The sequence below is a fragment of the Salarias fasciatus genome, chromosome 5, assembly GCF_902148845.1.
Source record: "Salarias fasciatus chromosome 5, fSalaFa1.1, whole genome shotgun sequence".
Lineage (NCBI taxonomy): Eukaryota > Metazoa > Chordata > Actinopteri > Blenniiformes > Blenniidae > Salarias > Salarias fasciatus.
The window spans coordinates 28,904,333-28,917,940 of NC_043749.1; the positions used below are offsets into that span (position 1 = coordinate 28,904,333).

The window sequence follows — 13,608 nt, forward strand, 5'->3', positions numbered from 1 at the left end:
AGCTGCGGACTCCCTCCGCTTTTCTCCGCTCCTCTCCCGGTGTCAACAAAGTTTTAAGAAAAGAAGCGCGTTTTATTTTGTTCTTTTCTTGGAATCCGATGCGTTTGTGCTTTTTATTGGAGGCAGAGTAAAAGTTGGGAGCGCATGATGGGCTGAATCAGAGAGCGGAGCATCCTGAACTCAGGTAAATCACTGAAACGCTCGAGCTCTGTGTTTAACTCAAAGTCTGCTGATTTCGGTATATTCCCTGCTCTGCATAAGTTTTAGAGTCCTTACCGACTCTCTACATGTGAGATATTGTTTTCTATTGATACTTTTTCCCACTCCAGTAGCTTTTGAATTATAGATCATCTTTATTTCTGTACGTGCACCGTTAAAAGCCCCCGGGAATCCAGCATGGACCCTCATGTGTCATGTGTCTTGAAACTAAAGTATATATGCATATAACACATAACACAAGTCAACGAGGACAGAAGAAATATAAAGATAATCCCAAAAATCATGACTAAATCATTGAAAATAGATCAAATAGAAGTGACAGGAGGAAATATGTTTGTGTGAAGCATGTTTCATTTCATAAATTCATATTTCTTATTGTTTCTGAGACATTAACTGATCCTTCAACAGCAAAAACTTACATTATTTATAGAAAAACTGAAAATAAATTTAAAAAAATATTTTTTCAAGTATTTTATTATATAAAAATACATATTTTATTTATAAAAAAAGAAAAATGGGTACTTCAATGAAATACATTTTGATATTGAAAAATTATTTTATAAAAGTATACATTTGATTTTTTCAATATTTAAAAAAAGTCTATTATAAGTTCAGTTTACAGACAGAAAAGATTGGAGCAAAGAGGATGAAACAAGCATAAGTGGCAGTCTTCATCCCAGAAAAACAAATAATTTGGGATAGATTTGACATTTGTTTACTGAAACACCTAAAACTCTCATTAATTTTAGGGTTTTGTTGATTTAGAGTTTTCACATTCATCATTGTAATACGCTTTAAAAGACATTTTGATGGCTGCAGAAATCTTGGAATAAAAAGTTCAAACTGGATTTTTTTGATTCCTGAACTCATCTTGTAATACCGCCTTGCACCATGAGGGTGCGTAGTGAGTCCTGGTAAAATCTCTCTTGGCTCAAATTGCTACAACCCAAAAAAAAGAAAAGAAAAAGGAATCAAACTAAAACCACCTGCTGCTGAGGAGTGGCTTTACTTCAAGCCTGCTGATTACCTCTGTCAAGGAGGTTATGGAATCACGTCGGTTTGTTGGTTGGTTGGTTGGTTGGTTGGTCTGTTCGCAACATTACGGAAAAACTTATGGATGGATTGCAATGAAACTTTGTGGAAAGGTGGGTCTTGTGCTAACTTAGAATCCCTTAAATTTTGGTGATGATCCGGATCACTGTCTGGATCCAGGAATTTTTTAAAGGATTGTTTATCATTGAGAGATAGGGCAGTCTTTGACATAGTTGGGCAGGCCCGCCGACAGAGGGCCTGTGCGGCATGAACGCGCCACGCTACAGCACACTGCACCGCTATGCGCACCGCGCAGCTGCACGCTGCAGCGCTCCACTCCGATCACACCCCTGTTGTTTTATTATATATGGTGTTCTTATTATTGTTGGTGACTGATTTGACCTGAAGCGGAGGTCTGCGCTCTCTGAGTGCCAAATTCTAGTTTACCTTTAAGACTGTTTACATGTTTTCAAAACTTTCCTTGAGGTTTTAGTTTCTCTTTACGCAACATTGTTTTCAGTATGACTGCTGTTTCCATAGAAACGGACATCGTTTTCAAGTGTTGCCATGTGAATGTGAAACTTCACTGAAATGATAATGAGTAAATGATGCAGCGCTGAAAAAGCACCCATCATTCATGTGGAAACGTGCGCTCAGCGTTGTTTTTATAAGGCGGTGCAGCTGCAGCTGGAAGCTCAGGTAATCACAGGTCAGAGCTTCGTTAATTACTTACACAAATATGCTGTGTTTGCATTCACGTTTCCCTCTCAGGACGCTCCATAAACATCAGGATGAAAACATTTCCTCTCCTGCTCTGCTGCTGCTGCCACCTCCTCTCATCCACCTGCACCGACCCATCTGCATGATGGTCGATGTTTCTGCTGCAAACACAGTCAGCACATTTCTCCAAAAATGCAACATTTCTTCATAAGCTGTGTAATTTTCCATCACATACAAATGCCATTTATTGATTCTTAAAGTTACAGAACAAAGAAAGATCTCCTCAGACCTCCTCAGTTCCCTTAAGCCATCAGAAGGAAAAAAAAAAAAGGATTAAATCTGAGCGGGAAGGAAGTGAGCGATGGAGCCGCAGATGAAGTCAGACCGAACTGGTTAAAACAGGATTAGCTGCACATTATCCCGACACCGTTTCCCACATCGAGCATTTAGAGGCAATAGGAGTTTATTAGATCAGATCAGATTACAGCTTCACCTGCAGGGGGGCCTTCAGTCTTTTTCTAGATGTCTCAACTGTTTGTAGTGAAAACACATACATTTTCACATTTTTGTTTGAAAAAAGTTTCACATTTATATTACTGTGACTACCAACTCTAAAACTACCAGGACCAGGAGAATCTGGACTGGGACTTATGAGGCTCTGGAGGAAAACACTGCTCTTATTGTCGAAGGTTATGGTGCGCATTAGCAGTAGCAGTGTTTGTGGCGTTTCCACTCGTTTCCATGTCAAGCAGGGTAAAAAGCGCTATACAAGTGTAGTCCATTTACCATTTACCATTTACCATGGAGACAGAGGTTTGTTGAAAAGTTCCACCTTGGGAGCCATTCTCCAAAACTTGCATTTTCAGTGACTTTGAGTACTGTTGTCATGTAAACAGACAACCAAAACTCAACCAAAATGTTCCGTTTTCACTTGAATCCGTTGTGTGAACGAGTCCTCATTTGAACTGAGTCAATCTAGCAGGTCGTTTAGAAAAAGGTTGACTTTCCAGACACATTAAGAATCTGTTTAAAAATGGACATTCTTCCACTGTTGAGATTTTTTTTTTTTTTATGTGAAGTTTTTCCTTTTTTCTGGATAAAAGCATGAATGACATGCACTGTCTGAGAGCAGTCAAAGCTTTTCTAAAACAAAAGGACAAAACATAGTCATTAAGACAAGTGTTTAACCAAATTATGTAAATTCCTTCAGAAACAGGGTTTCTCCTGGTATGCAGAATAATAAAAACTATTTAAAATGAAAATGCAAACCAGTTCCTATCAACACAAACTGTGTTTGAAGCTTCCAGACTCCCCCACACACTCATTTACTGCCCTACAAACACCCACACACTGTCACACTGTCTCTACCGTGAAAAGGAACTCGGCAGTCAAAAGTCTCAACAGCTGAAGAAATAAAGTTCAGCTCAAACCCTGAAACTGAGGACGATGTCATGACGTCTTCTCAAACGTGTTATTTTTAAACCCGTGTTTCTGCTGGAAACCAGTTCAGATTTTTTTCCCATTATTATTATTGCTAAGCAACAAGTGAGAAACAGACCTGGGTGGTATTTATGCTTCATATGTCACTATGACAACCCACAAATCTGATGTTTAAAAATGTAAATAATGGAACCTTCACGCATCAACCAGAGTTTCATCCCGTTTCTTCTCCACCTTTGCTGCTGACTATATCAAGTTAAATTAAATTGACTACTTTAACGTCAGTGTTTCATCCTGTACAGTTCTCGGTCTAACAGCTTCACGGTTCAAAACGGCATTCCCCAAGGTTCTGCACTGGGACCACTTCTCTCTTCTGTTTTAAGAAATGATTTCCCTCAGATCAGCTGATCTGTTGCTGATCTTCCCTTAGATCCTTTCTGGTTTTACTGGTTCCATTGAAACAATAAGAAGAAATCCAATAGGATGGTTTCTTTGTGGTCCCGTCCTGATGTGCATGCTTATTACACATATGGGTCTCTTATTGATGAACCTCTAAATATCTTGAACTGGACTGATCCTGAACTCTCCTTCAATCCTCATATTGATTTCATTAACCAGATCTGATTTCCAGCTGCAGCTTGATTATGAACTTGTTAAGCACATATTAGTTCAGATTCCCTCTGTGAGTATTGATCCAGGTAGGAGGACATGGTCTTATGTCAGAAAACATTTTATCTAGTTCAGTAAAGGAAACAGCGTGAACCGATGGAGTCACTTGGATGAGGACCAAGCGTCTTCCATTACATATGTCTCCATTCTGAGATGAGTTTGGTTCCTTGTTCTTTTTGGTTTGGAAGAGAAGTGGAAGTTACTGAATATTCTAATAAAGCGATAACATGTTGTCGGTGTTGTTCTGACCGCACGGAGATGAAGATCCTCTCGTCATTTGGCAAGTTTGAAGTTTTGAGGTCTTCAGTGTCTGTTTTAAAAGAGGAAGACCATGAGTGTGTGAGGTGGTGACTTTGACGAGGAGGACAGATGGAGCGTGAGTCCTTCAAATTCTGGCACCAGTGGACCCTCGTCTCTTAAAAACAAAACGATCGAAGTCTTTGTCAGTCCAGTCGTCCTTCCAGCGTCTGGACACGCATCAAAATCTGGCATCATTTGAAATACGTTCAGTCACAAAGGGCTTTTTTTGGGGGGGGGCAGATGACGGGGGGGGGGGGGGGGGGGGGGGGGGGGGGGGGGGGGGCAGATGACCTTTGAGGTTCTGCTGCTTGCCAGATACCAGAAGTGTGACACAAATCCTAAATTTACGTAGAATTGTGGCTGCTCCTGCATTTTCAATGTTGTTGACAGATGTTTAAAAACCATAATGGTAAAGGACAGTGCTTGTTGCTCATCGGACAGTCTGTGCTCGCTGTTCTGTGCCCGAGCTGGAGGCCACATAACAACCTCAGGATGTTTTGTACCTACCTGCTGGGGTACGCTACTGCCGAGAGACAGAAGACTGGTTGCCTGAGATTATTTCACCCGACGTACATCCTGATGAAGAGACAGAAACACAAAAACACATTTCAATCTGTCTAAAGCAGTGACTTGGATCAATCTAAATGTATAACAGAAGTTATTCAAGTTTGACCCACAACCTCCAAGAATTTAGCAATGGCTAACAGAAGGCAGTTAACGCCTATTCAGTGTGTTTGCACTTCAGCTCGTCCTCCTCCGATAGGCTGAATTAATAAACGCTCACTTTTCTGTTCAAAACAAGGATGAGCTCGTCTGTCTTCCCCATTCTAGCTGACTCATCGATGTCCAAAAGTTTGTGACAAAGACGAGCCCGGGTTTTATTTTCTGCTCCAACTCTTTGACCTTCCTCTTTGTGTCCTGGGCACTTTAATTCCGCCTGCTCTGGTTAATGCACTTCTTCCAGCGGGCGGCCAGACATAATTTGATGCTCCACATACTTAATGTGAACGACAAAAACACAACGTGCACTGGTTCGGAGCCAAAAGGCTTTAAATGGATTTCAAACAGACTCGATCCAGACACAAATCCTGCAGTTGATGTTCATGTGGCGCGGTGGAGCAGTGGTTCGCCAGTGTCACCTGGCATGGGGGAAGACTCAAGTTTGACCTTAGGCAGGGGCTTGATGTTGTGGAGTTTGCATGTTCTCCCCGAACTCTTTGACATAAAACTGTTTTACTGTACTGTTGCTGTGCTGTCGATTCACTCATTAAGATCATCTGAAGTTACATCAGCTTGTGGAGGAAGATGCTCTGCAATCTGGATGTTATTTTAGGAAGATGTTCTATGATCTGGATGTTAGTGGAGGATGGTTTTTATCGTAGAATCAGTTGAAGGTGATGGAATTTTACAAACAGAAAGTTAATGTGTGGAACAAGAATAGAAAGGAACGAGAAACATAGCATGTAGAAAACAAGGATCGTGTTTCATTCCAGCGTCTCTCTCTCTCTCAATACTCACTACAAAGCTGCGGTTACTGAACACACCGAGGACCTCGTGTAACTGAATCTGTACGGCAGATCAGATGTTCGCAGCCGATAACATCCATAAATCCTGCGGGAGGAGAGCAGAACCTGTTAGGAGGTAATGTGTTGGAGATTCCTCCAGCAGGACGGCGTGGAGACATGAAGCTGCGTTCTCCTCCTCCTCGCTGAGCAGGTGGAACCATGGTGAAGGAGAGCGTTCCCGGCTGGCTCCAGCAGGACTCGGACTCGGAGGGTCTGCTCCACGTCAACGTGGGGGGTCTGAAGAGGAGCCTCTGCTGCAGCACTCTCAAGAAGTTCCCCGACACGCGGCTGGGAAAACTGCTGGCGTGCGACTCCGAGGAGGACATCCTGCAGGTGGGTCACCTCACCTGTGTGAGTGAGGAGTAATCAGATTACTCCCCATGGACTTAGGTTGGAAGCAGGATTACTTAATAATTAGTTACAGAGATTAGTGGGATGATCACTTTAGAAGCTACTCTGGTGAAGCAAATTTTAATAACCGTTTAATCTGAAAATATGAATCAGATATAGGAAAAAGAGTGACACCATAAGACAGATTTTTATTTGTTTTAACTTTGACAGATTTACATTTTATTTTTATATCATTCTGTATTTTGTAATTTCACTGAAATGTATACTTACTTTGCCCACTTTGTTTTATTTCAATGAAATATATGATGTGTTGTGTAGTTCCTTTGTGAGAAGGTGATATATGGAGATGTGAACGCTCGTGGACTTTGGGAGTTGGCGTGAGGAGTGGCGCTGAGCCTCGTGGGTGGAGCTGGAGCGCGAATCTCAGTGCGTCCAAAAATAATAAATAAAAAAATCCCTCACTTCCGGTGAGGACATGCAGTAATGTCCTGAGCAGGTGGTGTGTTTTCCTCTACACACCGCGCCATTTACAGCTTTTAGTCATTCAAATCTCCAGTGAAACTCACCACACACTTCCTGCTCCGCTCCGACGGTTCCAGTTGGAGCGCGCGCCTTCAGCTCACCTGTCTGACTGGAGATGGCGCATTCCACTGTCTGAGAGGTGGGGGGGGGGGAACTGTCGTATATTTGTTTTGGGTGAAAGTAATTTATTGTAAATATTTGGAACAATATAATTGTTTTATTTTTTAGTTAAATCCAGTAATTCTGTTCAGGTTTGGTGAAGGCTAATTTAGGTTGTTTCAAACACCCCTTGAGATTTTGGTTCAGCCCGGCATGTCCTGATTGGACAGATTTAGGGTTAGGGTTATGTAGGGCTGAACGATATGGGCAAAATTTCATATCTCGATATCCATGCCAGATATCTCGATATCGATACGATATATTACAATGGATTCAGTGAAAGTTCAGCATGTTTCAGAAAAAATTAAAACATCATAATACAAAAGGATGTCAAAAAAAATGCAGTTTTATTTATGAGAACTCACTGCCACTACCACCAAACTCGTTTATGCAGATTCTGCAACTGCCCTCTACCATCAGCTGTCAACCAGTAAACGAGGTTTGTGGTTGGCTGGCCTTACCTGTGTATGGGCGAGCTTACATGCAGGGCAAGCAGGGGAAATCTTGATATCGTTGATTTTGAGAAACTAATGTCCTGAATGTTCATATCCCGATATCAATATGATAACGATATATCGTTCAGCCCGAGGGTTATGCACTGATGCCTCATTAAGTGTGAGGGAGAGAAGGGAGAGAATGTCTGCCAGCTTGACGAGAGGCTGGAAGTATTTTTTTAAGTTGAATAAAATAAATTGTTGAAAATAAATGAATGAGTAAATGTATTGATTTCTGAACAAACTCCAAACTTCCACCATATTTAATTCCAGTCCTTCCAATGAAGTCCAGGCTGACAACATCCCGAGTCGGGGTGACCTCTTGGCCGATTGGCTCTGTAAAGCTTGTCTCTTCTGCAGGTGTGTGACGACTACGACGTGCAGCAGAAGGAGTTTTATTTTGACAGGAATCCGGGCCTCTTCCCATACGTGCTGCACTTTTACCAGACGGGAAAACTTCACATCATGGAGGAGCTGTGTGTCTTCTCCTTCAGGTCTGATTCACACACTCGTCAGTTCATCAGTGAAGTTCCACCTTGAAACGGTTCAGACTGAGTTTGAGCCTGAACCCTGAAAGCCGTCTTCCCTCAGTCAGGAGATCGAGTACTGGGGCATCAACGAGTTCTTCCTGGACAGCTGCTGCAGTTATCGATACCACGACCGCAAGCTGGAGAGCAGCCGCCACCGCAGCTGGGACGACGAGAGTGACGTGAGCAGCATCGACACGTCCGTGGACGAGATCTCCGATTTGAACCGGTGAGACCGCCTCAGTCCTTCCTCTGTTTCATTTCCACCAGCATGAAGTCAGAGCAGGTCGAAGATCTGGTTGACATGTGTGTCTGGCACCAAGCAACAATCTTTATATAAATCAACAATAACTTGTAAGATAACTATTGTCCAAGAAGTGAGCAGTTAGGAATGTTCTCTAACTTGTACAGCAGTGGTGCCTTTCTAGAATTCCCACGTCTGGAACCCCCCTTCTCACTGATGAACCTGGTGTCTCCTGCAGGGACATGCAGCATTTCCAGGAGGTTCGCTATGGAAACGTCCGGAAGTGTCTGTGGCTGACGCTGGAGAACCCGGGATACTCCATCCCCAGTAAGCTCTTCAGCCTGCTCTCCATCAGCGTGGTGATCACCTCCATCGCCACCATGTGCATCAACAGCATCCCCGAGTACCAGGTAGGTCTGGAGAACCTGGGAGGGGGAGCAGTAACCCCACAGGTGTCTGACTTTGACCTCTGACCCTCCTCAGACCTTTGACTCCGACGGGAAGCTGATAGAGGACCAGACGATGCAGACTCTGGAGGTTTTCTGCACCTGCTGGTTCACCTTCGAGGTGAGTCCGCCGAACCTCGCTGTCACTGGGAGACGTCCCAGAAACAGGAAGTCCAACGCTGCATGTTTCTGGTCTCTCGGAGGTCGTGACGCGGCTGCTGCTCGCCCCGAACAGAAGGAAGTTCTTCCACCACCCTCTGAACATCATCGACATGGTGTCCGTGGTTCCCATCTACATCACGCTGGTCTTCGACCTGACGCTGGGCTCCGAGTCCGAGCTGGGGGAGCTGGGACGCCTCATCCAGGTCAGTCTGCTGCCCCGCTGCACCAACGCCGCAGTTCAACTCTCTGCTGTGACATTACACACAGATCCCCCTCTGCGAGAGCAGACTGTGGACATTTCCTGAACCGTCTGCTCAGCTTCACAACAATGAAATAATCTTCACAATCTAAACCTTCACCTTCGCCCTTCAGACATTAAATCAGTTTCTGTTTTTCCATCTTAAAAACAATTAAAAAGAGAAATTTGTTATTATCCTTTGTCTTAATATCAAAAAGAGTATAATAATATAAAATATTAATGAAAACAAGGAAAAGACAGACTTGGGATTATAACTTGAAACGGAACAAACAAAAATTGTACTGAATAAATTGTGACCATCAATGATTCTAAAACAATAACAAACAAGAATAAATCCAACTGAACAACAACAAAATAAATAAAGAGGCTAAATCTTGATGCACAATAAAATAATTTTGAGTTGAAATGTCAGTTAAAACTGAAACAAAATTAAGTTCAAATAAGACTCAAGCTTTAAAGACTCCACCTCTAACACTACTCTTTATTTTAACCTGCCAATGTCCATTTAGATTAGATTAGATTAGTTTATTAGAGAGGGGACAGCGCAAATTCATAAAACACATGATTATACAAGGTTAAAAAAGCCAGAATTAGCCAAAAGGCTATTTTTCATCTGTCGTCCCCTGGCCATGATGTAAATAAAAAGGCATTTTAAAAAACATTTACACGAAGACAAACAGTTGATAGAACAAATGACAAACTCTAACACATAAAACACAACATACAAAGACAACCGGTAAAAAGGACAATTAAAAGAAGATTTGTTTTCCATGAGGCTCCGGCTGATGGCTGTGTAATCGTCTTCTCCTTCCTCTCAGGTCTTCAGGTTGATGAGGATCTTCAGAGTTTTGAAGTTGGCCCGACACTCAACCGGCCTCCGCTCTCTGGGAGCGACCCTCCGGGTGAGTCTGTCTGTCTACCCCCCCACCCCCACCCCACGGGGTAAACTCATGTACGATCTTCCACACGGTGACATTCAGCAGCTCCAGAGAAACAAAGCCGGGGAGTTTATTTTATTGTTTGTTGGCATTTCGGTGTGTTGACCTTTGAGGACGTAGCAGATGAAGGCCAGCGGACTGAGACCAGATGCTGGATGATATTCAGATTCAGGATGAAACACTCATTATTCTCCTTTATACAGAAGAAAATCTTAAAATCTTTAGAAACTCTCCAAAAAAAAAACCCAGGAGAGACACACTGAGCTGCATTTTAATGGTGCCTCCTGTCTTCATGTGATGTTCTGCTCCGTCCGGCCGGAGCAGCTCGCAGGTCGTACTTATTAAATCCAGATTTCCACCTGCTTTCTTTCCGTCTGCAGGCCGCTCCTGTTCCAGGCTCTTCCTCTCCTGGATGCTCTGCTGTCTCCATCAGAGCGACGAGGAGAGGATTACCTGTGTATTAAACATCACCGTACAGCAGTCCTAATGTAAACTGATCATTTGCCATGCTTTTTAAGAAGCAGCCTGGTTTCTGGCTTTGGATGGATTATATTTACATTTAGAGTGCAGGAGCACTTAAATAGATGAGCAGCAGCAGGAGCGACACGCTGAGAGCCTCTTCGCTCTCTTTCCTGCATGTTAACCAGCAGAAAACAACCAAACTCATTCATCAGGTCACATCTGAGCACTCATTCAGCAGCGAGGAAAAACCGTACGATCCTCTGAAATGTGACTTTATATTGACAGATAGGAAGAAAACAGCTGTTAACGAGTTTTATTCTTCTTCTGCATATAGAATCCTTCCCCCCACAGAGACACGGGATCAGACCGGCGCCCTCTGCTCGGTGGGGTTTCTAACCGGGTGTCCCGTCTTGTGTCTGCAGCACAGCTACCGTGAGGTGGGCATCCTGCTGCTCTACCTGGCCGTCGGCGTCTCCGTGTTCTCCGGCATCGCCTACACAGCCGAATACGAGGAGGTGGGACTGCAGTCCGGGCTTCACTGGGGAGATGGAGGGAGGGAGGGAGGGATGGATGGATGGATGGATGGATGGATGGCTGGACAGGTGGAGGGACAAATGGATGAGAGATGGATGGGTGGATGGATGGATGAATGGATGACAGATGGATGGAGGGATGGATGGAGGGATGGATGGAGGGATGGATGGATTGATGGATGATAGATGGATGGATGGAGGGATGATGGATGGATGGACAGGTGGAGGGACAAATGGATGAGAGATGGATGGGTGGATGGATGGATGAATGGATGACAGATGGATGGAGGGATGGATGGAGGGATGGATGGATTGATGGATGATAGATGGATGGATGGAGGGATGGATGGATTGATGGATGACAGATGGATGGATGGAGGGATGATGGATGGATGACAGATGAATGGAGGACAGATGGAGGACAGATGGATGACAGATGGATCAATGAACAGATGGATGACAAATGAATGGATGGATGATGGATGGATGGATGGAGGGACAGATGGATGGATGGATGGATGACGGATGGATAGATGGATGGATGGATGGATGACGGATGGATAGATGGATGGATGGATGGATGACGGATGGATAGATGGTTGGATGGATGGATGGATGGAGGGACAGATGGATGGAGGGAGAGATGACAGATTAATAGATGGATGGATGGATGGATGGATGGATGGATGGATGCCTGCCTCTTCTTGCTATGACGGACTTGCCCGGTGTACCCCCCCCCCCCCCTGGCTTCCCCTGCAGGACGTGGGTCTGGACACCATCCCGGCCTGCTGGTGGTGGGGGACGGTGAGCATGACCACGGTGGGCTACGGGGACGTGGTGCCCGTCACGGTGGCCGGGAAGCTGGCGGCCAGCGGCTGCATCCTGGGCGGCACCCTGGTGGTGGCGCTGCCCATCACCATCATCTTCAACAAGTTCTCCCACTTCTACCGGCGGCAGAAAGCCCTGGAGGCGTCGGTGAGGAACAACAACCGCAGGAAGGTGACGATGAGCCGCGAGAGCGAGCCGGACGAGGACGGAGAGGACGGAGAGGACGGCGAGTCGGACGGAGACAGCCGCTGCCTGGACGATGATGACGACACGGACAGGGAGGACGACATCGAGCTGGAGGACGAGGGAGGCGTGGTGAACTACAGCTACGTGGAGCATCCGTCCTACACCTCCATCATGAGGAAGACGGATCTGTATGGGCTGTGAGGACGACCTGGACTCATCAGGCCTGGATCGGATTCATTATTCACTCTGCTGTGAAGCCATGGAAGCTGCATTTCAACCAAAACATTTCTGCTTGATGAAAATTAAAGCATTACACCTCCGATCCAGAGGGGGTGACAGAGGAAGGAGGAGGTTCAGACACTTCAGAACAAAGCAGATCTACTCAACTCATCCAAAGCTCAGTGGAGGTAAATGAAAAAGAAAAGTCTGACTTGGATCAATTAGTTCCTTCTTCCTGCCATGGAAACACAAACTTCCTCTGGCGGTTCTCTGTACTTCCTGCAGTCAAAATGCAGTGAAGCAGAGCGAACTGTTGGACTGATCCTCAGTTCTGGTTCACCTTAAGAGAATCATTCTTGACCTCCGAGGCTAGACGGTGCTTTTTTTTGAGCTTCCAAGACAAACTGACGTCCAGCTTCATCTGTCGTGCATGTGGATTGTTTTCAGGGTTCGGTAGTTCATCAGTTCAGATGTTAGATTAGTTTATTTCGCTGCTGAAATATGTCAGAAATTAAAGACTTCCTGATCAAAAACACCTGAAGAAGAGCTGAACTGAAAAAAAAATTGCTTTACCTGAACTGAGCTGAAGAGAAAGAGCATGCACGTGTATGAAATGAAGAAAATAAAAAAGAAATGCCATTTGTTCGAAAAACCCTCTGAATCACTCTTTACAGAGAATTACACTGAGACGCCTGTGAACCCACCCTGGTGTGAAACTCCAGGGCAGGTTAGGTTTGTTAGCATCAGTTACTGTCACACAGCTAACAGGCGTCCTTGAGAATGCTTTAGACAGAATATTTCTTACTTCGTCTTCCTGAGCATCAAGCTCACAGGTTACAAACCGCTGCAGCTCCGCCCTGAAAGGCGAGCAGCAGGAGAAAGTTGGAGGAATGACATTAGGACGGCTCTGCAGCTCAGCTTGAGTTTCACATAATGGACGTGGCGGCGAGCGGGAGCTTCCGGAAGGTTTCCTCTGCGAGCTGAGGGCATTTAGAAGGAGGGGGGATTGACTCTAGCAGGGTTTGAAGCTCTGCGGACGCTGCAAACGGCCAGAAAAGGAGAAGCTGAGCGTGTTTTTATTGTAATCTGAAAAGCTTTGGTGTGACATGACACTGCTGATGTACACAGGTCGATAGGAAGAGTCGATATTTAACCACCTCTGCAGAAAGAAGTTTGTCTGGACTGAGTGAAAAAGCTACAGCAGGTCAGGTGTTTGGTGATTCCCGACAGATCTATGAAAGGTAGATCAATCAAATGAAAAGAAGGAGGCATGATGGGTGCATCGTACGTCCTGCATCTTCACATCATCAGCTTGCTGAGAAATTTTTCAAAA

General features: G+C 44.7%; 1 protein-coding gene across 1 annotated transcript; it reads left to right on the forward strand.

The window, feature by feature from the left end:
- The first annotated feature begins 6,104 nt into the window (after positions 1-6,104).
- Positions 6,105-12,271, forward strand: LOC115388587 (potassium voltage-gated channel subfamily S member 2). Its single transcript, XM_030091773.1, has 9 exons — positions 6,105-6,278; positions 7,832-7,965; positions 8,063-8,227; positions 8,481-8,652; positions 8,726-8,809; positions 8,892-9,053; positions 9,928-10,011; positions 10,932-11,024; positions 11,802-12,271. Exons 1-9 carry the CDS (start codon positions 6,105-6,107, stop codon positions 12,255-12,257), a joined length of 1,524 nt encoding a protein of 507 aa, XP_029947633.1. The 3' UTR covers positions 12,258-12,271.
- Positions 12,272-13,608: the final 1,337 nt, after the last annotated feature.